Source organism: Abramis brama, assembly GCF_963993115.1.
Source record: "Abramis brama genome assembly, chromosome: 3".
NCBI lineage: Eukaryota > Metazoa > Chordata > Actinopteri > Cypriniformes > Leuciscidae > Abramis > Abramis brama.
Window position 1 is genome coordinate 44,272,366 of NC_139965.1, and position 25,152 is coordinate 44,297,517.

Consider the following 25,152-nt stretch of genomic DNA (forward strand, 5'->3'; position numbering starts at 1 on the left):
TGGCGAACGGGAACATTGTTTGTGTAACAGTAACAACACATTATTAGCTGTTTGATAATGTAGTTAAGCAAAAATGTGACATTATAGAGAGCGATACATAAAATGCATTACCATTCTGATATTTTGACTTGCAGACAATCCTGTATAAATAACTCTTCCACTTCTTCTGAATCAGTTTCTGGTTCAAACATATATGGCTGAATTAACCCATAGTTTCCACTTGGCATTGTGTAGCATTTACTAAAGTAAAGTTGACTGAGTGGATCAGGTAGTCCGAGCTCGTGGGATTGAGTGGAGGCGGGGCTAATTTACATATTCATGGATCCGTGTACTAAATGAAGCAAGGGTGTAGTTGCATTCAAGCTATTTTAAGGCATGAAGAATTTTTTTTCACAGGGAAATTTTTTCGAAATATGTCATTTTGGTGATCAAAGATGAGTATTAAGGGATACAATTATTGAATACAGGGGGACTTTAAATGATCAGTATTCATAAACATACTTTTAAATAAAAGGAATTCAACAGTGTTGTTGCCCATTGAGGGAGGAGGTAAATTATAGCAAGGGTTTTATAGCATTTTTTTACATCCTTTACACACATACAGTACTTTGGCCATCTTTTAAATGTCCTTACTGCGACAGTAGTATGATGACGGTGTTCTTGTATCTTGAACGGTATTAAATGAAATTGCTCCCCAGAACTAAATCTAGAAGCCAAGTCCATTTGTCTTTATGCTGTATTTTACAACTCATTTTTCTCTTTCCTCATTCTTGTAGTTATCCTGCTGTGTGTGACTTTCTACAACACAACAACTTATTATCTATCATCCGAGCCCATGAAGCACAGGATGCTGGGTAAGTCTGGCACAAAAGTATATATCTTAGGTTGTTTTTAGTAGCATCTGTTTAGGTTTGAGAGACTGGAGAGATGCAAACATTGCAAATGTTCTTTTATAAGATGTGGTTAATTATGGTCCCCTGAATGAGTTTATGCTCTGCTGTGATAATTGAATGAACATATTGACTATAAAAGGAAGATGAACTTGTTGGTGTTGTGATTCTCACAACACAACACGGCATTCAAGATGAGATTGATGCATATTGCCCACAAAGCATGTTTGTGTTTTTACCTGATGGAAATCTTATGAATAGACCTTTAAACACAGTATTATGGGACCAGCCTAGCTTTTCCAGCTGAGAATGGACCTTGGTCTTACTGTCCAATTTTGTTGAGTCAGAGTGTAAGAGCTTTCCGCATGTTCATTGATTATGGTGGAGTTGTTGTTTGACTAGACTGTACTCTGCCAGTCTCTTGGTCCCTGATTATAGCAGCAGGGTGGTGAAAATTAGATCAACATCAATAGAAGTTACATGCTGATTAGTAGACACTAGATTCAGAGCTACTTACAATTAGGGTGACCACCCGTCCCGCATTGCATTGAACCGCACAGCATTTTCACCCCTTGTCCCGCACGTCGCATATTGGGAAAATGTCCCACATTTTCAACAGTCTATTGGTTTTTAATTATCATATTAAGAAAACGTGTATGCGTTCTTTTGCCTTTTTAAGAAAGCATTTTATTTATACTTTTTCCGGCGTAGTTTTTCACCTATTTAACAGCGCTTCATCAGAAGTACAAATACAACAGCCGTTTTTTAAATCCTATCCAGTGGTTGAAAAGAAAGGAGTAAACACGGTCACTAGTAGGTTGTGACGGCTGTCAATCAAAATGTGGACCTGTGATTCGTTCCATGTGTTCCCTGTCAGAAAACAAATGGATAATTCGGATATCTCATGATAATAATTAAATTCTGTTAAATTAAAATTTTAATTTATCCATTTTATCAACTTGTTGCCTGCTGTGGTTGTTTTAATTCACATCCTTTCTAAAAATATGAGTTTTTAGTTTAATATATTCTTAATATATAAGATTGTCAATGATCTAATTCCATGTTGTTTTATATTTTATTTGTTATTGTTTATTTTGTTGGATTTTAGTTGGACTTGGTCAGAACTGTTTCAAAAATAGTTATCTGCATGATGCCTGCTGCCTTTGGGCTCAGTGATGTTGAATTTAAATGACATGTAAAATAAAGACATGTTATGTTACATTGTGATGTAATTGTGTTTTCTGGAAGGGACTAAAGAACAAAGAACTTTTATAAGCTGAAAGGCAGAATACAAATGTTTGTATTAAGTTAGATAAAAACAGTTAGATAACATTATATAACAGTTTCAGGATATGTTTTAGTGTTGGTAACATGTCCCACATTGTCCCACACAAACTTATAATCGTCCCACATTTGGTTTGTTTGATGGTGCTCACCCTACTTACAATGCACTAATTGCAGGGAGAGTCCCTCTAGTGCAGCTCTGGCCCAAGATCTCTTGCTTTAACAGTACAGTGGAAGCAGAAGGACTGAGAGCAGAGATCCAGACTTAGTGCTCATGGAACGGAAGTCTCTTTAGCAATCCTGCACAGATAATTCATAATTATTATGCTACAAGCAAACTGAGACTAGAGCTCATACGAATAAAAAGAGACATCAAAGCAATGCAGACAAATGAAGACAAATCTAGATTTTGACTGTGACATTTTTGATGGAGATAATGCTTATTGCTGGGTGATTATAGTCTCATGACTAATTGATAGCCAGAAGTTAGGTCCACTTCACAGCCTTTTCTGGCTAAAACAAACAGACACTCTGACAGGAAGAGACTGATTGTTTTCTGTTTGTTTGTTTGTTTATATATATATATATATATATATATATATATATATATATATATATATATATATATATATATATATATATATATTAGGGTTGTAAAAATACATTGATATGGATTAATATATCGATCAAACGTCTAACGATACGATCCATCGATGCCACACGTAAAATATTTATATCAGGTACCTTTATTTTGACACTCTCCACATCCTCACATAACGTTCGTCTAAGCATTTCCGCCAAACCGCGCATTTTCGTTTACTCACCATACTGTCTGCCGCTGTCAGTTTGTAACGTTAATCTCCTCAGCTGAAATAGACGCCTGACAAGATTGACTGAACCCTAAACACGTTTTGTCACAAAAGTCGGTATTGTCCACTGTCAAGGCATCGCGTGTTCATGTTTTATAGCAGAAACTGACAAGCACCCTTGTTGTTTGTGAACACACAACCCAATAAGTCCGTTTCAGCGAATCAGCATGCAGTATTCAGGTGAGGTGTCAAGGCTGCTAGTCAGGAACCTTGTTAAAGCAGCACGTTACAATGGTGAGGGAAAAGCCCCCTGTATTGCGTGTAATCACAACAATAAAGTTTGTAAGGCATCTATGTCAGCGGAGGAGATTAACATTACAAAGATTAACTGAGTGTTTTATTATATATCATAGCAATTACTTGGTTTTGTTTAACTCTGGAACACAAAATGTGAAGTTATCTGCTTTTGCTAAAAAAACTAACTTTTAATATATTAAAAAAACATACTTTGAGTGAACTTTAATTTTGTAAATAACCAGAATTTTTAGTTATTATTACTTAATCAAAACAACCCAGCTGCAGTTTGATTAATAGCTATCCGTTTTTTGCAAATTAACTCTTCTTAGTCCGTGAGGCAGACCCCCAAATTTCAGAAATCATAAGAGGGCACCAATGCTACTCTTTTTTTATCCAACAGAGGGATGTCCCTGGACCACAAAAATGCATGATAGCAATTCTTAGTGGGTAGCTTAAGATACAAAAATCAGCAATTTTATGTATGACCCTTTATGTTTTGATTTCTTATGCTATTAAGGCGCTTACAGCAAATGTCAAATTGATCCAAATGATGAATCGCCAGGGACACTCTGTATCTTACACTTTGTTAGAGGAGATAGATATAGCCTTGTGCCTGCAGAAATTAACCATGGCAGATACTGCAGGTTTGGCTGTTCTTCCTAGCAACATAAAGCCCAATGCGCCTACGACATTAGGTTGGGACAACATAGACAGAAACGAAGAGACATTGACTGGACAGGGAACGTCACATAGGATCAATGGAATTGCAGTCCAGCCTTTGACAGAGGGTCCATCACTTCCACGTGTCCAATGTCCTATGAAGTGCCCAAAAGGCAAAGAAGTATCAAAGATGTCATGCCTGAGAATCTACTTGTGTACAATGCCGTCGCTATGGCCTCAGCTCCTACCATGGTCTATGAAGAAGTAGATTATCAAGAATGCTGGAACAAGGCCAGAATGAAGAATTTAGAATGGTTAGTCACCAGACTGCATGCTCAGCAGAATCAACCTATTCCTGGGTGGACTGGCTTCAACATACGTACTAGACAGAATATGACAGTTACTCAAAGTAGCATTGGATATATTCCTACCATCAATGGCCCTGCCTCTGATATGGAAACCGTACATGAGATATTTGTGCAGTCTCACAAAATCATGAAAACCCTCGATCTGAAAGAGATAATACTTGTATTCGACCAGGCCTTATATGCCAAGGCTATGGAAATTAAGTGGAAGCATGAGGACAAGTTTAGTGGGAATGCTTTCAGGATGCAGGTTTGAGAGATTTATGCATTGAAGCAAGTTTGATTGCGGAAGGCTCAGCTTCAAAAACACTGGAAGGGCGAAGCTACAACAGAGGTGTAAGAGTTCATAAACTGGTTTATGAGGCCTTCTTGAGAATACTTTGGAGACGTTTCAGTGAACAGGAAAACCTAAATTCTGAAGAGCAAGAGGCACTCAAGTTACTGAAAGACCTCACTGATGACATTTCACCAGACACATATGAGATGGTTGTCCAAAGCCCATCATTGATCCTGCTGTTTGATGAATTTAAGTACATGGACATACAGCGGCACACAAATGGTAATCTCTCCAAATTCTGGATGTCGTACATTGACATGGTATAAATTTTACTGCCAACACTCAGAACCTCAAGGGAAGGGGACTGTCATCTTCATTTGGCATCAATAAGGAGAATGATTCCATGGGTGTGGCCTATGACCACTTAAATTATGGCAGATATTTGCCAGTATATTATGCACAAATGCAATTACTCCACAGGGATCATCCAGGCGCAGAAGAATACCTTCTGAATGGTGGATTCTCAGTGCAGATAAAATCAGAAAACCCATTTGGTCGTATTCCTGTTGACCAGGCTGCGGAGGAAACAGTGAATAAACTCTTAGACTAAGGGGTTCTTAAAGCTGCTCATTTGTACACTCTAGGATTTGATACACTGGACTTGTGGTTTAGTTTTCTTTAAAAGTTATTCTTGGGGCTAACATCCAACTAGGTGGATGTTCATGAAAATATTTTCCTAAAAATTTAGGGAGATAGATTGAACCATATTTGCACAAAATATTATTTTCATATTTCATATTCAAAATATTATATTTTCCTTAGTTTTTTGTATATTTTCTGTCCTAAAGAGAAACTATAATCCTATAAATGATTTTATTTTACTTTATTTCATTTCACAGTGATATTTGATATTTCATCATAAAAGAGAAGATCTAAAGCAATAGATATGTCAATATAACATAGTTTATCAATGTTGAGATTTATTTTGCATAATTTGAATTTTTCAGCACGTTTAAATGTAAAATTGGTAATTTTCATACCTTAAGCTACCTACATGGCACTGCTATCATGCATTTTTGTGGTCAGGGGGCATGCCTGTTTTGAAAAATAAACATTAGAATTGGTGCCCTTTTTGATACCAATTTTCTGCCCGCCTCACGGACTATCTGTTGTTAATGTCCCAAATGGGAGAGGGTGTGCAATTTTCAAAGAGTTTAATTAAACGTTCATGTTATATATTTTGGTTATGCCTTTGTGAGTTAATAAAAATGCAACTGGTTGTGTAAACTTGTGTAAACTTCATAAGAAGTTACAGGACAATTTCAAATAAATTTGAAGTTATCATCTGCAGCTGAGGCATTTATCTTCAGGGCTTTTTTTATTTTTTATCATTTATTTTTATAATGTGTATTGTTTATATACCTATAGTGTAAAAGTGTATAACCTTTTTCTTTGTGCTTTAAGCTTTTCACTCTAATGTGAAAAGTTTTGTAGAACTGAAACTAAAACCAAGTAAACAATTTAATAATTAAATCATGTAATATTTTTTGTTGAAATTATAGTCAAGTCAAGTCATCCTCATTTATATAGCGCTTTTAACAATGTAGATTGTTTCAAAGCAGCTTTACAGAGACAAACGTATAATTTAGGGTAACAGAGATTGTTTTGGCTTTATAGCGGTTCTTTAATAAAGTTATTTTCCAGCTAAAGTTAGTTTTGATTGATTCGCTTCCGTCGCAACGATCATTTGTTATTAAATTAGGGGCCGCTAATGAAATTGCAAGTTACTTGTGAGTTTTTTTATTTTTTTATTTTTTTTACGTGGGGTGTATTTGTATTTGTGTATTCGTATGTGTTTCGGACTGCTTCTCTGCGTGAATGAATCTGATCCACCACATCAGTGCGGATCTATCATATCAACATGACAATAAGTACTTCTTAAGTTTTCTTCTGACCAAATGAAAGCATAAATGTTTTAAAATAAAGCATTTTACTGATTGTTTAGATCTAGCATTTGATCATATATATCAGTTCACACATTGCAAATTAGCTGCCAATTGAGACAGTAAGCATGTTTCCATTACAGATTTGCGCAAAACTCTTGCGATTTTTTTTTTTTTCTAAATATTGACAAAAAACTATTGCGAAATGACGGCATTTCCATTAACCGATGTTATGCGACTAAAACTTATTTTTTTCCTCTCACGATAAGTCATTCCAAAAATCATAGCAACTGACGTTGGTAGGTTTATGTATCTCAGCCACCAATAACTGAATAATAATTATTCAGTTATTATTAATCAAAGGAGACGTATGTGTGTTATCCAATCATTAATGGCAAGGAAAGACCCTTATAGGCTACTTGAGAGCGGCACATATGAGGTGTTTCTGGGTGTTTCTCCCTCATTTCTGCTTCGAGGTCTTGATTGTGGCATTTCTTTGAGGTTTAGAAACCAGTATTCCTGTAATTCTTCTGTCTTTTATGAATTTAATAAATAACTCTGTCTCTTATTCTGTCCAAGCATACCGTGTCATCTATGTCAGGTGACCTGTAAATGCGCAAAAACTGTTTCCATTGCAGTTTCGCGAAATACTTCTTTTTCGAATTGCCTGAAAAACCACCTCATGCGAGCGCAAAAACTTTTTTGCGATAAATGGGAGTTTTTACGAAATTGACGTGTTTCCATTGGGTGTATTTTCAATTCGCAATTTGAAGGGTAATGGAAATGCGGCTACTGAAATGTCTTACCTGTTCATGGGGGGAAAAGCCGTCTCTGCATTACTCTTCTTCAATCCCTTCAGATCTAGGAGTTGTTACTACCTCTCAAAAGCCATGGCGATATTTATTCTCATTTTAGCACGGGCTCTGTCGCTTTCCCTTTTTGACTATAGGTGATTCCTCAGATGTCAACAATGATTGCTGTTTTGACCTTTCTAGATTAAAATCAGCCATCTAGATGACAAGTTTAACCCCTTGGGGTAGACAAACACACCTGCGCAATCATTTGGTTTCTTTCCTGACTGTGTAAAAAACGTAAAAAAAGAAAAAAACTCATTTTTGGTCATTCAGTTAAGAGTAAGACATCATTCAAAACTGTACTTTTATTTGTGCACACTCACAATAACAAATGTTGTGCTTTTGTAAAATAAAATAAAAAGTGCGCTCTCTTCCGTCTCGGTGTCCGTGAACTTCTTTCTGGAGTGTCTCATAAAAATGAACTGAAACCCAGTGTATACGTGCCTCACAGACATGATAAATATGTATGTATACTTTAAAATTAACCAACTTAAAACAAAAACAAATATTCTCTAATTATGTAATCCGTATGAAACCACCTAGAGCAGGGGTGGGGAACGTTAGTCCTGGAGAGTCACTGTCCTGCAGAGTTTAATTCCAACCCTAATCAAACACACCTGAACCAGCTAATCAATGTATTCAGGTTCACTAGGCTACAATCAGGTGAGGGTTTTTTTTCAGGGTTGGATCTAAACTCTGCAGGACAGTGGCTCTCCAGGACCAACGTTCCTCACCCCTGACCTAGAGGTACCATCTTTTTTCAAGCAACTGTATCCTCAGCACGCCATATAGTAGTCTTCTTTCTGTTTACGGACTTGACGTAACCACTCGACCACTCAAAAAATTTCTAGCCCTTATGGTTCAAAGTTATGACCCAAAATGCAAATCACCATGTTATAGCACCACCAAGTGTCAGACAGGTGTGTGTCTATGCGCCTGAGTAGTGGTGCACGCTTGGGACCATCCTGCCAAGTTTGGGGGTCTACACAATTTACGGTCTCTGATGCCCTTACACGTTAGGTGCGTGGACCTAATGAAGAAATGTAATCATTGTCTTGATGTTTATTCTGAGAAAAGTGATGGTGATGATGATGTTTTCTTTTTTTGCCCACAGTTATCGCATGTACAGAAAGAGTCAAACTACGGGCTTCCCCTCTCTCATCACTATCTTCTCAGCTCCCAACTACTTAGATGTCTACAATAACAAAGGTATTATGCACACATCTCTCTGAATGGTGCGTGACAGCAGGTCAGATGTCCAAATGTGGCATGCAGTGTCTCTGCTGAGCTACAAGATGGACAGACACAAGTTAGTCAGTGTGATGGTTGTGGCCAGTATGCCCATACACAAAAGAAATATATTTGAAATATATTTTCAGGATATATTTTGGAATATATGCAAATATTTGAAATTGGCCCAATAAATATATTTCATACTTATATTTCATATATTTTGGTTATATTTCAGAATATATTTCAATGTATTTGGAATATATGCCACATATATTTTTGACACTTTTGGGGACCCATACAGAAAAAAATACATTGAAATATATTCTGAAATATAACAAAAATATATGAAATATAAGTATGAGATATATTTATTGGGCCAATTTCAAATATTTGCATATATTCCAAAATATATCCTGAAAATATATTTCAAATATATTTCTTTTGTGTATGGGTGGAAAAGGACACAGGCAGCAAAGTGTTGCAAAACAACATTTTAGGGGGTTATTTTCAAGACAGGAACTCACAAAATGTGTTGCAGTTGCAACCCAACCAAAAAATAAACCAAAACATAAAGGAAAGAAACTTCAAAAAAATTATATAATAAAGAGTTGTCACTGCTTCTGCCCCTTATACAGTCTAAAATCAAAATGTACACACATAAATAAACACTTAAATATTACTTTTAACTAGGGCTGTCAATAGATTAAAAATTTTAATCACGGTTAATCGCACACTTACTGTGAAACAATCACAGAATATGACAGCTTGTTTTAAAATGAAACACACTGGAATGAATAATTCACTGAAATTGTCAAGTCAAGTCAAGTCAAGTCACCTTTATTTATATAGTGCTTTTTACAATACAGATTGTATCAAAGCAGCTTCACAGTGATAACATGAAAATAATACAACAAAGTTTGTTTCTAGAAGAAAATTGTGTCATCGTCCACCCTAAGTAAGGCAGATCAATAATATTGTTGAATATTAAATGTCCCCAACTAAGCAAGCCAAAAAGCCAAGGCAACAGTGGCAAGGAACCAAAACTCCATCAGGTGACAGAATGGAGAAAAAAACCTTGGGAGAACCCAGGCTCAGTTGGGGGCCAGTTCTCCTCTGGCCAACAAGCGAACAGTGTATGATTATGATCCAGGCAGCATTACAGGTCAGAAGTCAGATTGGTCATGTCGATGATCAACCAATCTGGGCTGATGAGGATGATCGACCTCATAGGGCTGATGAGGCTGGCACTTCATGGATGGGTCCAGGTGAAGGTCCACCATCTGATCTGGATACGGCCCGGGATCCAGCTGACTTCGGTAAACAGGGAGGGACTGGTTGACACTTCAGGACTGCGTTGTCATCGTGTCCAGGTGCAGGTCCTTCATCAGATCTGGATACGGCCTGGATCCGGCGGACTCCACTCCATCCTTCTTATGATGTAACAAGTACATCAGGATTTATGAGGAGTGTTCCTGGTTCCGGCTGACCTAAACTATGCAGCCTAATATTGAATTATAGAAGTCTATAATGTGTTATGTGTATGCTGTCAAAGAGATGTGTTTTTAGTCTAGATTTGAACTGACAGAGTGTGTCTGCTTCTTGGACAATGTTAGGAAGATTGTTCCAAAGTTTTGGTGCTAAATAGGAAAAGGATCTACCGCCAGCAGTCGATTTTGATATTCTAGGTATTATCAACTGGCCAGAATTTTGAGATCACAATAGACGTGAAGGACTATAATGTGTTAAGAGCTCACTCAAGTACTGGGGAGCTAAACCATTTAGTGCTTTGTAAGTGATCAGCAATATTTTAAAATGTATACAATGTTTAATAGGGAGCCAATGCAGTGTTGACAGAACCGGGCTAATATGGTCATACTTCCTGGTTCTGGTAAGAACTCTAGCTGCTGTGTTTTGGACCAGCTGTAGTTTGTTTATTAAGCGTGCAGTGCAACCACCCATAATAGCATTACAATAATCTAGCCTTGATGTCATGAATGCATGGACTAATTGTTCTGCATTTTTCATTGAGAGCATATGACGTAATTTAGATATATTTTTAAGATGAAAGAATGCGGTTTTACAGATGCTAGACACGTGACTTTTAAATGAAAGATTGGTATCAAAGGGCACACCCAGGTTCCTAACCGACGACGAAGACTTGACAGAGCAGCCATCAAGTGTTAGACAGTATTCTAGATTATTACGTGAGGACGTTTTTTGTCCAATAATTAGAATCTCTGTTTTTTCAGAATTAAGTAGTAGGAAATTACTAATCATCCAACTTTTTTTGGTAAGTTTCGTCAGGGTGTGAAGAAATATAGAGCTGCGTATCATCAGCATAACAGTGAAAACTAATGCCATGCTTCCTAATGATATCTCCCAAGGGTAGCATGTACAGAGTGAAAAGCAACGGTTCAAGACTTCTAGTCTTGTGGTACACCATACTGAACTTGTGATCAATAAGACATCTCTTCATTTACTGCTACAAACTGATAACGGACAGATAAGTATGATTTAAACCATGCTAATGCAATTCCACTAATGCCAACATAATTTTCAAGTCTATTTAAAAGAATGTTGTCAAATGCAGCACTAAGATCAAGTAACACTAATAGAGAGATACAACCACGATCGGATGATAAGAACAAATCATTTGTGAAAATCTTCGCAGATATAATTTCTTTCTAAAAAGGAACATAGTTGTGAAGATACTGCCTTTTCTAGTATCTTTGACAGAAAAGGTAGATTCGAGATCGACCTGTAATTGACTAATTCTGTAGGATCAAGTTGTGTTTTTTTAACAAGCGGTTTAATCATAGCCAGCTTAAATGTTTTTGGTTCGTATCCTAATGACAAAGATTAATTAATGATATTAAGAAGAGGATCTATGACCCCTGGAAGCAAATTGCAAAGTGATTCTCTATTCTCCATTCTCTAGGTTTTCTTTACATTAGTGCTGTTTTGGACAGATTGTTTTGGATTGTACTGGATCATTGGACTGAAAACTTTCCTGGAGTTTAGCTGCTTAAAATGATCTGGTCGCAACAGAGAAGTGAAATTGAGTTAAAGGGTCAGAATAGAAATTTCCGCCTACCAGGGTAACAGGTGCATTGTTGACGCTGCGATAAACTCCTGACCAGCAACTGTGTGCCATAAATTACATTAATGATGCAATTTCACGTGCTTCAGTAATTTATTTGCATTAAATTGTTTTAACGCGTTTAACACAGATTTTTTATTAATTGCATGCTTTAACGCGTTAACATTGACAGCCCTTTTAACACATCTCATCAAACCTACAGTATATAAGGGTAAGTTTACACAACAATTACTCCAGTCTTCAGTGTCACACAATCTTTTACAGTAGAAATCATTCTGATATGCTGATTTGGTGCTCAAATAACATGTATTATTATTATCAATGTTGAAACCTTTGCTGCTTATTATTTTTGTGGAAACCGTGATAGTTTTTTCATGATTCTTTGATGAATATGAAGTTCAAAACAACAGCATTTTTAAAATTTATTTAAACAGTGTATACATTTTATTTATCCACCCCTATTTTGTTTAGATACATCATGCATCATGGGTTGAAAACCCCAATTCGTTCAACCATTCTTCATTTTTATAGATGGATTATAAGCAAAGATATGTGCATTTCAGTGTTTTCGCTGCGTTTTTGGTCTGCTATTCCCTCGATTTTCCTCTCTGAAGGCCAGTTGGACCTACCATGGAAATCCAGAGTTCTCGCGAGAGCACAAGTTGAATTTGCTCAGCGAGTTTACTCTGGCGTCGAGTAATGATGCTCTTTAAATATGCCCTTGTATCCGAGCTGCACCAATCACATCGGGTTATCTAAGATAGGCGGGCCAGAGGCGAGCTAAACAGATGACGACAGCACTGTGACGTCGAAGTCATTAGTAAACATTGCAAGATGGCTATGGATGAACACCAGTTGTTTGAAACGGCTTTGGCTGCTACAATGAACGAGTTAGACTTGGCTTTTTATCTAAAAGAGGAACAGAAGACGGCGCTCGAATCGTTCCTTTGCAAGAAGGGTGTTTTTGCCGTTTTGCCGACCGGATACGGCAAGAGTCTAATCTACCTGTTAGCTCCGCTGGTAGCTAAGCGTATGGGACTTGTTGTGATTGGTCGTAGTGTTATCCAATTGCGTGCAGTGAGATTTTCAAATGCATGCTTGTTGCCGCCCCTCGAGCTGGCCGATTTTCATTAGTCGATGCCAGACTATTAATCTTTCAGATTTAGGTCTGGATTTCAAGGCTAAGTTGGACCAGCATAATTCCTTCAAGCCTGAATTAAGTAGATGAGTGTGGAGGAGGGGTGAAGATTGAACCTTTTTATACACCAAATGAAGTCTGGACACGAGCGTGTGAGGAGATTGATGGCCAATCGACTGGCGCTGTAACTCGAGCACGGTGGGGGGAAGCCCGGGATATCCATCACTCCAAAGGGTTGCCAGATTGAGCACCAGCCGTCCATCATCTGCTGACCATGAGCACCACAGTCCTGACTGTGCAAATAGAGTCAATCAAGCAACCCCTGACACGGCACAAAACATTTCTGCGGCAAGAACAAATGACAAATGACAGTCAGCTCTTCACTGCTCTGGCAAGGTTTTTTAGCGTTGTTGAACACGTAACCGTTGTTTGGGTCTCATAATGGAGAATATAATAGAAAGCAGCAGGGTGATGGACACTGTCTCTGCTGGCCCGCTGAGCTTATTCTGAGTATTGATTACAATGCAGAGGGTTCCTTCATCTGTTGATGGCACAGTCCTGACAAATCCAAATAAGAAATTTTGCAGATTCCTTCCTTTGATCATTTTTGTTGAAATTGCCAGATGTAGGATATTGAAGAAAGCTGTAGGGGAACATGATCCGAATGTCATGGTTCTGTATTTCATGATTTTGATTTCATTACTATTGCTTAAAGCATTTATCAATGCATAGGTCATGTTACCATGACAGTGTAGCAGGTCATGGATCACTGGTAAAGTTTGTGTGGGCCTGGAAGGTTTTGGCACAGCAGGGTCGGTTGTTACTCGTATGCAGGAATGAAGGTAAGGATAAAGTGAAGATGCCAGATGAAAGAGAGGAGAACTCTCGTCCTCATTCTGATTGTTGCTCTGAAGTGGGAGCTCCTCACACCAGTGATTTCCCCTATAGGAACAGATTTCAGCAACCCTGTTTTTTATGAAGCTATGCGGTAATCTAACTGATCATTTAAAGTCATGTTGATCTTATATGTAAGAAATTTAAAGTGGAGCCTAAATTTATTCTTCATTTTTCTTAAAATTTCATCATGAAATAATTAAAATATAGCCTATGGCCGGCCGTCTCTTTATGACATCTCTAGATTTCAGTCTGTAAATTTCATCAACCATGGACATCTTTCAGTAAGTGTATATTTAAAACATGACATCACATTCAATTGTGACAGTGGTATTACATGCTATTCTTAATCTGAAAAACTTTTTTTTAAATAGTCTTTCTACATGTAGTTTTATTAACCGAGTTGCTAAACAGAATATGTATCATTAAAAAAAATATATATATATATAAAAAAATATATAATAATAATAATATATATATATATATATATATATATATATATATATATATATATACAGTGAGGAAAATAAGTATTTGAACACCCTGCTATTTTGCAAGTTCTCCCACTTAGAAATCATGGAGGGGTCTGAAATTGTCATCGTAGGTGCATGTCCACTGTGAGAGACAATCTAAAAAAAAAATCCAGAAATCACAATGTATGATTTTTTAACTATTTATTTGTATGATACAGCTGCAAATAAGTATTTGAACACCTGAGAAAATCAATGTTAATATTTGGTACAGTAGCCTTTGGTTGCAATTACAGAGGTCAAACGTTTCCTGTAGTTTTTCACCAGGTTTGCACACACTGCAGGAGGAATTTTGGCCCACTCCTCCACACAGATCTTCTCTAGATCAGTCAGGTTTCTGGGCTGTTGCTGAGAAACACGGAGTTTGAGCTCCCTCCAAAGATTCTCTATTGGGTTTAGGTCTGGAGACTGGCTAGGCCACGCCAGAACCTTGATATGCTTCTTACAGAGCCACTCCTTGGTTATCCTGGCTGTGTGCTTCGGGTCATTGTCATGTTGGAAGACCCAGCCTCGACCCATCTTCAATGCTCTAACTGAGGGAAGGAGGTTGTTCCCCAAAATCTCGCAATACATGGCCCCGGTCATCCTCTCCTTAATACAGTGCAGTCGCCCCGTCCCATGAGCAGAAAAACACCCCCAAAGCATGATGCTACCACCCCCATGCTTCACAGTAGGGATGGTGTTCTTGGGATGGTACTCATCATTCTTCTTCCTCCAAACACGTTTAGTGGAATTATGACCAAAAAGTTATATTTTGGTCTCATCTGACCACATGACTTTCTCCCATGACTCCTCTGGATCATCCAAATGGTCATTGGCAAACTTAAGACGGGCCTTGACATGCGCTGGTTTAAGCAGGGGAACCTTCCGTGCCATGTATGATTTCAAACCATGACGTCTTAGTGTATTACCAACAGTAACCTTGGAAACGGTGGTCCCAGCTCTTTTCAGGTCATTGACCAGCTCCTCCCGTGTAGTTCTGGGCTGATTTCTCACCTTTCTTAGGATCATTGAGACCCCACGAGGTGAGATCTTGCATGGAGCCCCAGTCCGAGGGAGATTGACAGTCATGTTTAGCTTCTTCCATTTTCTAATGATTGCTCCAACAGTGGACCTTTTTTCACCAAGCTGCTTGGCAATTTCCCCGTAGCCCTTTCCAGCCTTGTGGAGGTGTACAATTTTGTCTCTAGTGTCTTTGGACAGCTCTTTGGTCTTGGCCATGTTAGTAGTTGGATTCTTACTGATTGTATGGGGTGGACAGGTGTCTTTATGCAGCTAACGACCTCAAACAGGTACATCTAATTTAGGATAATAAATGGAGTGGAGGTGGACATTTTAAAGGCAGACTAACAGGTCTTTGAGGGTCAGAATTCTAGCTGATAGACAGGTGTTCAGATACTTATTTGCAGCTGTATCATACAAATAAATAGTTAAAAAATCATACATTGTGATTTCTGGATTTTTTTTTTTTAGATTATGTCTCTCACAGTGGACATGCACCTACGATGACAATTTCAGACCCCTCCATGATTTCTAAGTGGGAGAACTTGCAAAATAGCAGTGTGTTCAAATACTTATTTTCCTCACTGTATATATATATAGTCACGGGGTGAAGAATCACTCGACAAGGCAGGCTTCGTGAAAAGGCCCCGGAGGGTGGATTTATTTACAATAAAATAAAACTGGTGAAAGAAGGCAAGCCGGTGCGTGATGGCTGGTGCTCTAAGTGCTCTGCGGTGCTCAATCCAAACGAAAGTGGGTGTCCAAAACGTGCTCCAAAGTGGTGGGCTGTCGGTCACTCGCTGCTTTCTCGGGAGAACAGAGAGAAAGGTTAGACCAGCGTTTCATTCGGCTCGAGACCAGAGTCTGTCTGTTTGCTCAGCATGTGCTGCTTATGTTGCTGTGGGCTGATTGGGAGCAGCTGTGACCGATCAGCCGGCGGTGAGGACGTGCAGGTGTTTTGTGTTGGTTGCCAGGGCGACGCTGATTCCTCCAAGGACGCTCGTCACAATATATATATATATATATATATATCACTGCGCAACGTAAGTGAATTGCAAAAAACACTGAGTGGTGATTAAAATGGTGCATAAACAAAGTTGGTTTGTGATTTAAAATGTGGAGAGACATCTAGTGGTAGTGGACTGCATACGTATATAAAATCCTTTAATTTGACTTTTCCCCTTTTCCTCTTCCCTTCTAGTTTATTCCATGGAAACATATTCATTTTTAAAGTTTGTGTTGTTTGGAGGGAAGTTAGGTGTTTCTCTAACTCTGTCAGGCACAACCTCTGCAGTTTCTGTGGGTGGACTTTAAAGGTCAGCTTTTCAGAGGCATTTATGGTGTGGATTTTTAATTAATTAATAGCAATGTTGCATTATCTAATAATAAATATATCGCTAAGATGTATGGGCCGTGGACCGTGAGTGACATTTAAGGCGTGTTTATGTTCAGCGTACTGTATCTTCAGGTCTTTTATGTCTGGTATTTGACATGTGATTGACACCTGCTTGCCACTCCATGTTTGATGACCTGCTATTCTCAAACACCACTAAGATGATGGGACAGGAAAGTCCCCCTCCGTGAGTTGTAATGTGTGGTGTCAACTTTCGACTGATCTAGGACATGCGCACATTGGTCGCCACATCGACAGGATTGATCACATGGAGTTAGCCATCTCCAGGAAGTTTTCATTAAAAATACATGACATGTGAGCTAAAAGTAAAATTCATATTCTTGTTAGTCAAATGATATGTGGAGATCTTTATAGTATTTCCCCTTAAAAACATAGTGTGGCTGTACCTTGAAGCATTGATGATAATAGCTTGTGCTTGATGGTACTGTTTTCATTATTTTAAGAGATTCAAATTCCTTTGTTTTGGTAGTTCTAGAAAAATCATTCAACCTCAAAATATGTTTTGAAGATGGAGTTCCACATCCATTATAGTTTTTTGGCATTTAAACGTGAGTGAGTGAGTGAGTGAGGGAGGGAGGGAGGGAGGGAGGGAGTCTGTTGTACATCTGAGACAGTGTTGAGATCTGATGTAGCGTTTGGCAGAATCCAGCTGTATCATTTACACCACTTTCCCATACTCTCTCTTTATGTATTCTCTTTTTTTGTACCTCTCTTCCTTATACAGCTGCTGTGCTGAAATATGAGAATAATGTCATGAACATTCGACAGTTTAACTGTTCTCCTCATCCTTACTGGCTGCCTAACTTCATGGATGTCTTCACTTGGTCTTTGCCCTTCGTTGGGGAGAAAGGTAAACCATTTGCCTTCAACAGATTTTATGTGGCATAAAATCCTTAATAAATGCAGCAAACAAACTCTCTATTTTTCTTGTTCCCGTAGTGACTGAGATGCTGGTAAATGTCTTGAGCATCTGCTCCAATGATGAGCTGACCACTGATGAAGAGATAGATGGTAAGAAATTCAGTCATACGCAAAGCAAGCACATGCATCGTCCTGTTTCTATATAACATTACAAAAAGTTTGAAATTAAAGTGCATGGTTGGGTTCACATGGGGGTGCCCTACATCTATTCCTTCTAAATAAATCTGGAATATTACTGAACCTTTTGCCCTTAAGTTATTTAGATGCTACTGATCTTACCACTCAAAGGGACATGATTATTTTATGATCTCCATGTTGGAGAGAAGTATTTACTTTCAGGGAAAAGTGTCTGCTAAATGACAGTCAGTAGCTAGCTGATGTTTAAATCCTGTGCAAAGCATACCAACAAAATGTTAGACATTAAAGGGTCACGACACCCCCCTCTTTCAGCTCAAGTCTAGCTCACAATCTTTTTGAAAAATGCAACTTAATTGGGCGTGGTGGCTGTGAGAAGAAGGGAGGGGAGTGGGTGTGGTGTGGCACGGCAGGGGAGAGGGGGGACTGTCATCGCCAGTGGCCCATGCATGCATACCGACTGTCACTAAAAATCAGTGGTAACACGTGAGGAAATGCTAGATTTTTTTATAGCTGGCAAAGTTATAGTCTAATGAAATATACTGATACCTTATAATTGTATTTAAAACATATAAATGCACATGTATGTATAATTATGTCATTATAAAATATATATTTGTTTATATACACACTATAAATGCATATATTTGAAAATAAAAAAAAATTCGCTTAAAAAAAAAACGTTCCGTACATAGCCTAGATCTACGCGCCCCCTAAACCCACATAATAAAGATGGATAGTGACATAGAAATTTGCACAAATTAAGCATACGTTCCATACAATTGAGGTATTATCGAAATATCTTAATTTTAATAACGAGTGATTATTTAACAAAAGGCAAGTAAAACGGTCAGGGTTACATTTTAGACACACACACACACACACCTCTGAAGCGATAGAAAAGTCCTCGGGACCGCATCACGCGCAAGACGAAACTTGTATTGGTGTACAAGGTCGAAGTCCACCATTCTCCCGTTGAATGGTTGCTACACACACATTAGGGGCCCTATTTTAACGATCTGAAACGCAAGTGTCAAAGCGCAAAGCGCAAGTAACTTTGTGGGCGGGTCTTGGCGCTGTTGCTATTTTCCCAGCGGGATAAATGACTCTTGCGCCAGGCGCAAATCTAAAATGGGTTGGTCTGAAGTAGCTTCATTATTCATAGGTGTGGTTTGGGCGTAACGTGAAATAAACCAATCAGCGCGTCATCTCACATTCCCTTTAAGAGCAGACGCGCTTTGTTCTAAAGCGGATTCCTATTATAACGGCGGATTTGCCAGACGCGCGCCAGGAGCGGTTCACAGCCGAGGAGAGCAACGCTCTTGTCAGGGACGTTGGGGATGGAGAAACCCACCCAAATTAACTTCGGTTAAAAAGGCGTATGATAATTTGGGTAAATGTGTAAGCTAGATGTATGCTTTTATAATAAATTGTCTATCTATCTATCTATCTATCTATCTATCTATCTATCTATCGTAATAATGTATGATTTGCAAAAATGAAAACTGCTGCTTCTGTGTAGATGAGAATGCACACGCTACATTGATTATGGCCAAGCATGCGCCCTTAAAATAGCATATGAATAACATGCGCAACGCGCCACTGACTTTAAACTATTTTTTCCTGGTTAGTGGCGCAATTGTTTTCTAAATCTGCAAAATAGCATGAAGGAACGTTTGCGCCGGAACACGCCTGAACTTTGTCTTCAATGGTGTTCAACACACATACCTCTGTTAAAATCTCAGAAATTTTGGTTTAGGGTGTCGTGACCCTTTAATAGACTTACTTATACACATCAGTATGAAATGCACCTTATGGAGCACCTTTCTGTTCCTAACAGCTTTTATGTCAAATTTTAAAGGTGCAGTATGTAATATTGACAGCTAGTGGTTGAAATGGATACGAAGTCAAAATTAAAAATTTTGGAGAGTTGTTTCTACCGCGCCCTCCTCAGATTCAGTGCACACTCGGGTTGCCGGAATGATAAGACGAAACGTTTCCTAGATCTCAGCAAACATATTGCATACAAAAATGACATACAGTACCTTTAAAGGGATGGTTCGGAGTAAACCATCCCCCCCTCCCCCCCCCCCCCTTACACGTAAAAGTCCTGGCAGAAAGCAATGCATAAGGATGTAGTGCAACCAGGGCCTGAAATTAACACCCGACCACACGCCAAATGCGGGTGAATTCTGCAATTGGCGGGTAACACTGTCAATCTACCTGCCACATTGGCAGGTAGCCAATGAGAATCGACCCTTCGCGGGGAGTTTGATTGACGGCGATCTGGCAAATCATAATCCGCCGAATCCGCCTTTTTTTGTCCGACAAAGCAGTCAGGAGAGTTCAACGTTGGATGATTTGAACTTGAAAAAACGGAGTGTACTGAGTAGGCCTACTGACATCTTTCCGCAGTTAAAACTACATTCCTTCTTATGTTCATTCATGTTTATTTGATGCTATAAATTAACTAGAAGGAAGAGATGATCGGTTCACGAGCAGCTTTAACTGAGGCACCACAGCGATCTGTCAAGACACATTACAGAGCCAAAAAACGGTATTGTCTAAATTTCTTTAAAAATTACCAAATTTTAACGTTGAGACTTTGTTTAATATCAAAAGTAACCTGGACTGTCTTGTCTGTCAGCGTGTTGTCAGTGTCTCTGCTGCGCGATGTGTTTTTCATTGCATGAGATCATGGTTTCATGGCGTGAGCGCGGTGTAGCTTGTCGGACATAGCAACAGTAACTAAAGGGGCCGGGTCTTTGCGTTTTTTTTTTTTTTTTTTAACTGTTGTTCTTTGACATTTAAACGAAGTCAGCCATTTCGTTGGATTTTAGCTAAAAATGTGGCGGCACATTACTGGAGTACAGAAAGCATCTGTGAAAGCAGCGCAGTTTGAGTGTTTCGGAACGTATATGTGATCGGAGAGAACGATGAGGCCCTTCTCTGACTACGTTTGAATAATATGTGAGTTAAGTATTAAACTGTTGGTGAGATGAGATGAGATAATGCAACGCTGACATAAGCTACATTACAATGACAGTTGCACAGATGTTGGGAGTTGGGAACCGGTGAGAAAATGCCTACCCGGTAACTTTACCAGTAATAACAATATTAATTTAGTTCTGCTTAACGGTTCCTGAACGCTGTAACTAACAGCTGCCCAGCCATCAACACAGCCGCGTGTGATTTGTTTACATACGAGCTGCACTAGGTCTATATCTGTATTCTAAGAGTCATTATTACTTGTAAGGATCTCGTTAATAACTTGACAGCACTTAAATGTGTATTCTTACAAGTTAAAGAACAAATGTTTGTGCAATTCCTTTTTTTTTTCACCTTTTATGAGGCCAAAAACAAAACAAAAAACTGGCTGGTAAAAAGTCACTGTGGCGGGTGGATTTTTAAATCCACCTGCCACAGTGGCTGGTGGTCAAAAAAGTTAACTTCAGGCCTGAGTGCAACGACGACCAGTTCCAGGAATGCACAAATATTTTGTTGGTAGTACCAGTTTGCAACAATTATTAGTTAACACTAAGTTGTTAACACTTTGGAAAAAATAATAATTCGTCGTTACACTACATCCTTATGCATCGCTTTCTGCCATGACTTTTACGTGCTTTTCCCAAACCACTGAAGTGACGTCGACGTCCGGGTTAGCAATAGCATGGGCCGTTAGGCAAGTGTTATTTAAATTAACTCCTGATGTACTTACAAACTTTCCAATGCCTCGTTACAGAACCTATTTGTACTACTGTATACGTTTGGTACCATTCTGGGCATTATTAGTGGGGTAATTTACAAGATACATCATAGGATCCATTAGCACCTGCACTAAGCCATTCGGCTGATTTCTCTAAATAAGCTCTAACTTTAATAATGTTCAACCAAGGGGAAAAAGGCTTCTGGGGGGGTGTTTGGCTCAAGGTCATGGTGCAAAGGACCCTAGGTTGATTTTACTCCGAACCATCCCTTTAAGGTACAAGCAAAATAAGATTCAATAGGACAGATGTTAAAACAGGAACAGAATATGATAATATTTAGTATGTAATAAACACATATAGTGGGTTCCAAATATCTTGAACTTTATTCATAATTGAATTTTTTTCAATACATAATTTTGTCAAAGTGAAAATTTGGTTTGAAAATGTATTCATTTCAGAATATATTTTTGCTTTATTGACAGCAGAGCGTGTGGAAGCAAGAACATCTAAGTTAGAAATGTTAGTGCAGAATTTTTTATATTTCTTATTAATTTTCTTATCATAACATTACTTTGTTTACATTTTTTAATTACAAATTAAAAAGATTATTCAGATTTTTTTGTGTGGTCTCAGACTTTTGAATGAAATAATCAAAGAGCAAAGACTTGGATTATTACATTAAATATAAAATTTTGTTTTGATCTTTTTCTACCATACAGCCATGGTAAGAAAAAAATGCAATTAATTGCCATTCCAAATAAACATAAACTGTCAGATGACAAATAAACGATTGACCAGAAATATTTAAAGAGTTCAAGCTTTGGTAGAGCACAAAATTATAAACACTAACATCTCATCATGCTCTGATGCTACACTATCACTCTCTCCGACAGTTTTTTTTATTTATTTATTTTTTATATCCATTTAATAATCTTTATTTTGTTTCTCTTTTGTCTTTTCTTTTTCTCACTCATTTTGTCCATCTCTTTCCCTCTCAAATATTACTTCTGTTGCTTCATCTAATGAATCTCTTTCTCTTTTTTCAGAGTTCTTTAAAGCATTTCTTCTCTTTTGTTTCTTTGATGGATGCACTTTTTTGCCACTTTTCTCTCTCTTTCTCTCCCTGTCATTCCTCAGCCATTCATTGATCATTCTTCTGTTCTTTTTCTGTTTCTTCTGGGGGTGTATCTTGAGAAGGACAGCTAATATATGGGCCCAAGAAAGGTACAACCTCCGACAATCCAATGCGGTGTCATGCCTCTTGTTTGTACCTTTTTCTAGTTGGTTGATTAAGCTAACACCAAAAATTCACTAATGAACCTACTTATAATATCCATAGGTACTAATTCTTATGTTTCATGCACCCTGGTCACCATGAACTGGATGAGTAGTTGACATTGTTTTTCAAACTATTAAAAGGCCATTGCTTGTTGCGTGTGAACTCTGTACTGTTTGAAAAGACAAGAATTTTGTTTACTAAGTGGGGTGAGTATGCAATCAGGCAGACCACTAACATTTTTCTGAAAATAGAACACACCGATGTGAGTATAAGAGAATGTGAACCTTATAAATTGCTTTGCAGTTCTCAGAACCTCAACAGTGCCTTCATCTTTTATATCTCTCATACCAATTCACATCAAATTGTCATCATTCCCTACCATTTTTTGCCATTTTCCATGTTTTCCACCTCTGTATGAATACAGTGATCCCAAAATGTATTTAAACTAGTGATGTGCAAAATAACATACTTTAAAAAAAAAATCTTGAATGACTGGTAAACTAATTTAAACAAGCCCACCTTTAAACAAGCCCTGGATAACTAGCGTGGTCGACCATGGTTCCTAGGGGTCCTTTGCATAAGTTCTTATGTACAAAAAAGCTGGACAGAGCTTAACAGTATGTAACAGAATGTGGGGCTCTAAAGAGTGGAACTCTTTTTAACTCAACACAATAAAGTTGACATTTGTCGTAAGCAGTCTAAGATGCCTTTCTGATCATTATGTGATCAGGGGCTGTAACCTCTGCTTAAAATTTCGAAACTATCTAAGACTCTAAAGTGAATTGACCTCACTAATCAAAAGTCATTTTTTGAAGGATGTAACTCCTAATTTGGACACAGAAGCCACACTTAAAAGTGAGATAGTTTTAACAGTTGACTACATTTTAGGGCCACTGTATCACCAAAGCTTAAAGAAATATAACATTTATTCAAACACTCAAAAATCTCTGTGCTGCAACCTGTTCGTATGCAAGACACTCCCTTGTATTGTTATTTTCTCATCACACTGTTTTCTATAATCTTACCTTGACGAACTAGGTAGATTCTCAATTAAAACCAACAAGGTTCTTTTCTTTAGCATCTGTATAGTATGGCACTATGATTAACCTAACCATATCCATATCCATGACTGTAAGGATCGATAGCAGGCTAACAGAATGCTTAGCATGCATTTCAGCCCTGAGATGTGGGCCACTGTGAGGATTTCTATTGATCTGCCCTTAGTGTGCTGAAACAGCACGTTCTGCCAACTGAGTTTCCCCTGCAGTCAACAGTCTGGGTAATTATAGTCCAAAGGAAGTGTTCACCCAATGTATTAATTTGTCTTTCTGGACATTAAAGACAGGATGTAATTATGGCTTGTGAACGTTTGAAATTGTGAGGTTTGGAGATTAAGTTGCTGGTTGTGTTTTAATGAAGTGACTCTTCAAGCATGTTTGTAAGGGACTCTTCAAGCATGTTTGTTTTTGTTTGTATACAGTTATGTAACACTGACATATGTATATTTATGTGTGTGTGTGTGTGTGTGTGTGTGTGTGTGTGTGTGTGTGTGTGTGTGTGTGTGTGTGTGTGTGTGTGTGTGTGTGTGTGTGTGTGTGTGTGTGTGTGTGTGTGTGTGTGTGTGTGTGTGTGTGTCACACAGGTGCCACAGCTTCTGCGCGCAAGGAGGTAATCCGAAACAAGATCCGTGCCATTGGAAAGATGGCTCGAGTTTTCTCGGTTCTTCGGTAAGATGACTTTGTGTACATGTGCAAAATGGAATTAGACAAAAGTGCGCACATCCTGCAGGCAAAAAGCTCATTAAGGGTGCTCAATCACACAAAAAAAAATAAAAAAAATAAAACAGTAACAAAATGGGAAAAGGTTGGCACACCAAAGCTCCATAAATAAACATAAAAAAATCATTGCATGTTCTCAACAAAAGTGACGTTTCGAGCCATATGTATGGTGGCCGAGAGAGCTCAATGCGCTGCAACTGAAGAAGACACATGCAAATCGAAAAAACACCAGCAAATTAAGAAAATATCTTCTTTAGTTTGACACAATACATGTGCTGCAAATACTCACAATGCAACCAAATACCGAAACGCTCTGCAAATACTCACAACGAACATACAATCAGGATCTCAAAAAAAATCTCAGCTTTCGGGTCATCAACAAGACCACTGACGAGTAGACATTGAACAATAAGCATGTCCCAGCCAGGTTCGTCACATGTTGGGGTCCCCTTGAAACATTTCCAGTGTGGTCTTTGCTATTTGCAATGCGTTTCTTTATATGGTTGTAGTGATTTATGGTCTTAAATATTAATATTAATATTTAGTATCAATATTAATATTGAGTTTTTGGTCACACGTAACTTAAGGTGAGTGTGAGAGTGTCCTTCGTCTTTTACGGGGCACCAGCAAAGGAATTTCTCC

The 25,152-nt window shown here is 38.2% G+C and overlaps 1 protein-coding gene across 4 annotated transcripts in view; it reads left to right on the forward strand.

The window, feature by feature from the left end:
* LOC311079576 (protein phosphatase 3 catalytic subunit alpha) overlaps positions 1-25,152 on the forward strand; it is a 185,943-nt gene that overhangs the window by 150,758 nt on the left and 10,033 nt on the right. For 2 of the 4 annotated variants that reach the window (XM_084109130.1, XM_084109132.1), the window contains exons 7-12: positions 777-854; positions 8,494-8,588; positions 17,415-17,540; positions 17,630-17,701; positions 22,651-22,677; positions 24,375-24,459. In XM_084109130.1, coding sequence (XP_083965256.1) covers positions 777-854; positions 8,494-8,588; positions 17,415-17,540; positions 17,630-17,701; positions 22,651-22,677; positions 24,375-24,459 — 483 coding nt within the window. The remainder of the gene's footprint in view (positions 1-776; positions 855-8,493; positions 8,589-17,414; positions 17,541-17,629; positions 17,702-22,650; positions 22,678-24,374; positions 24,460-25,152) is intronic. The other 2 variants (XM_084109131.1, XM_084109133.1) reach the window with 1 other exon arrangement.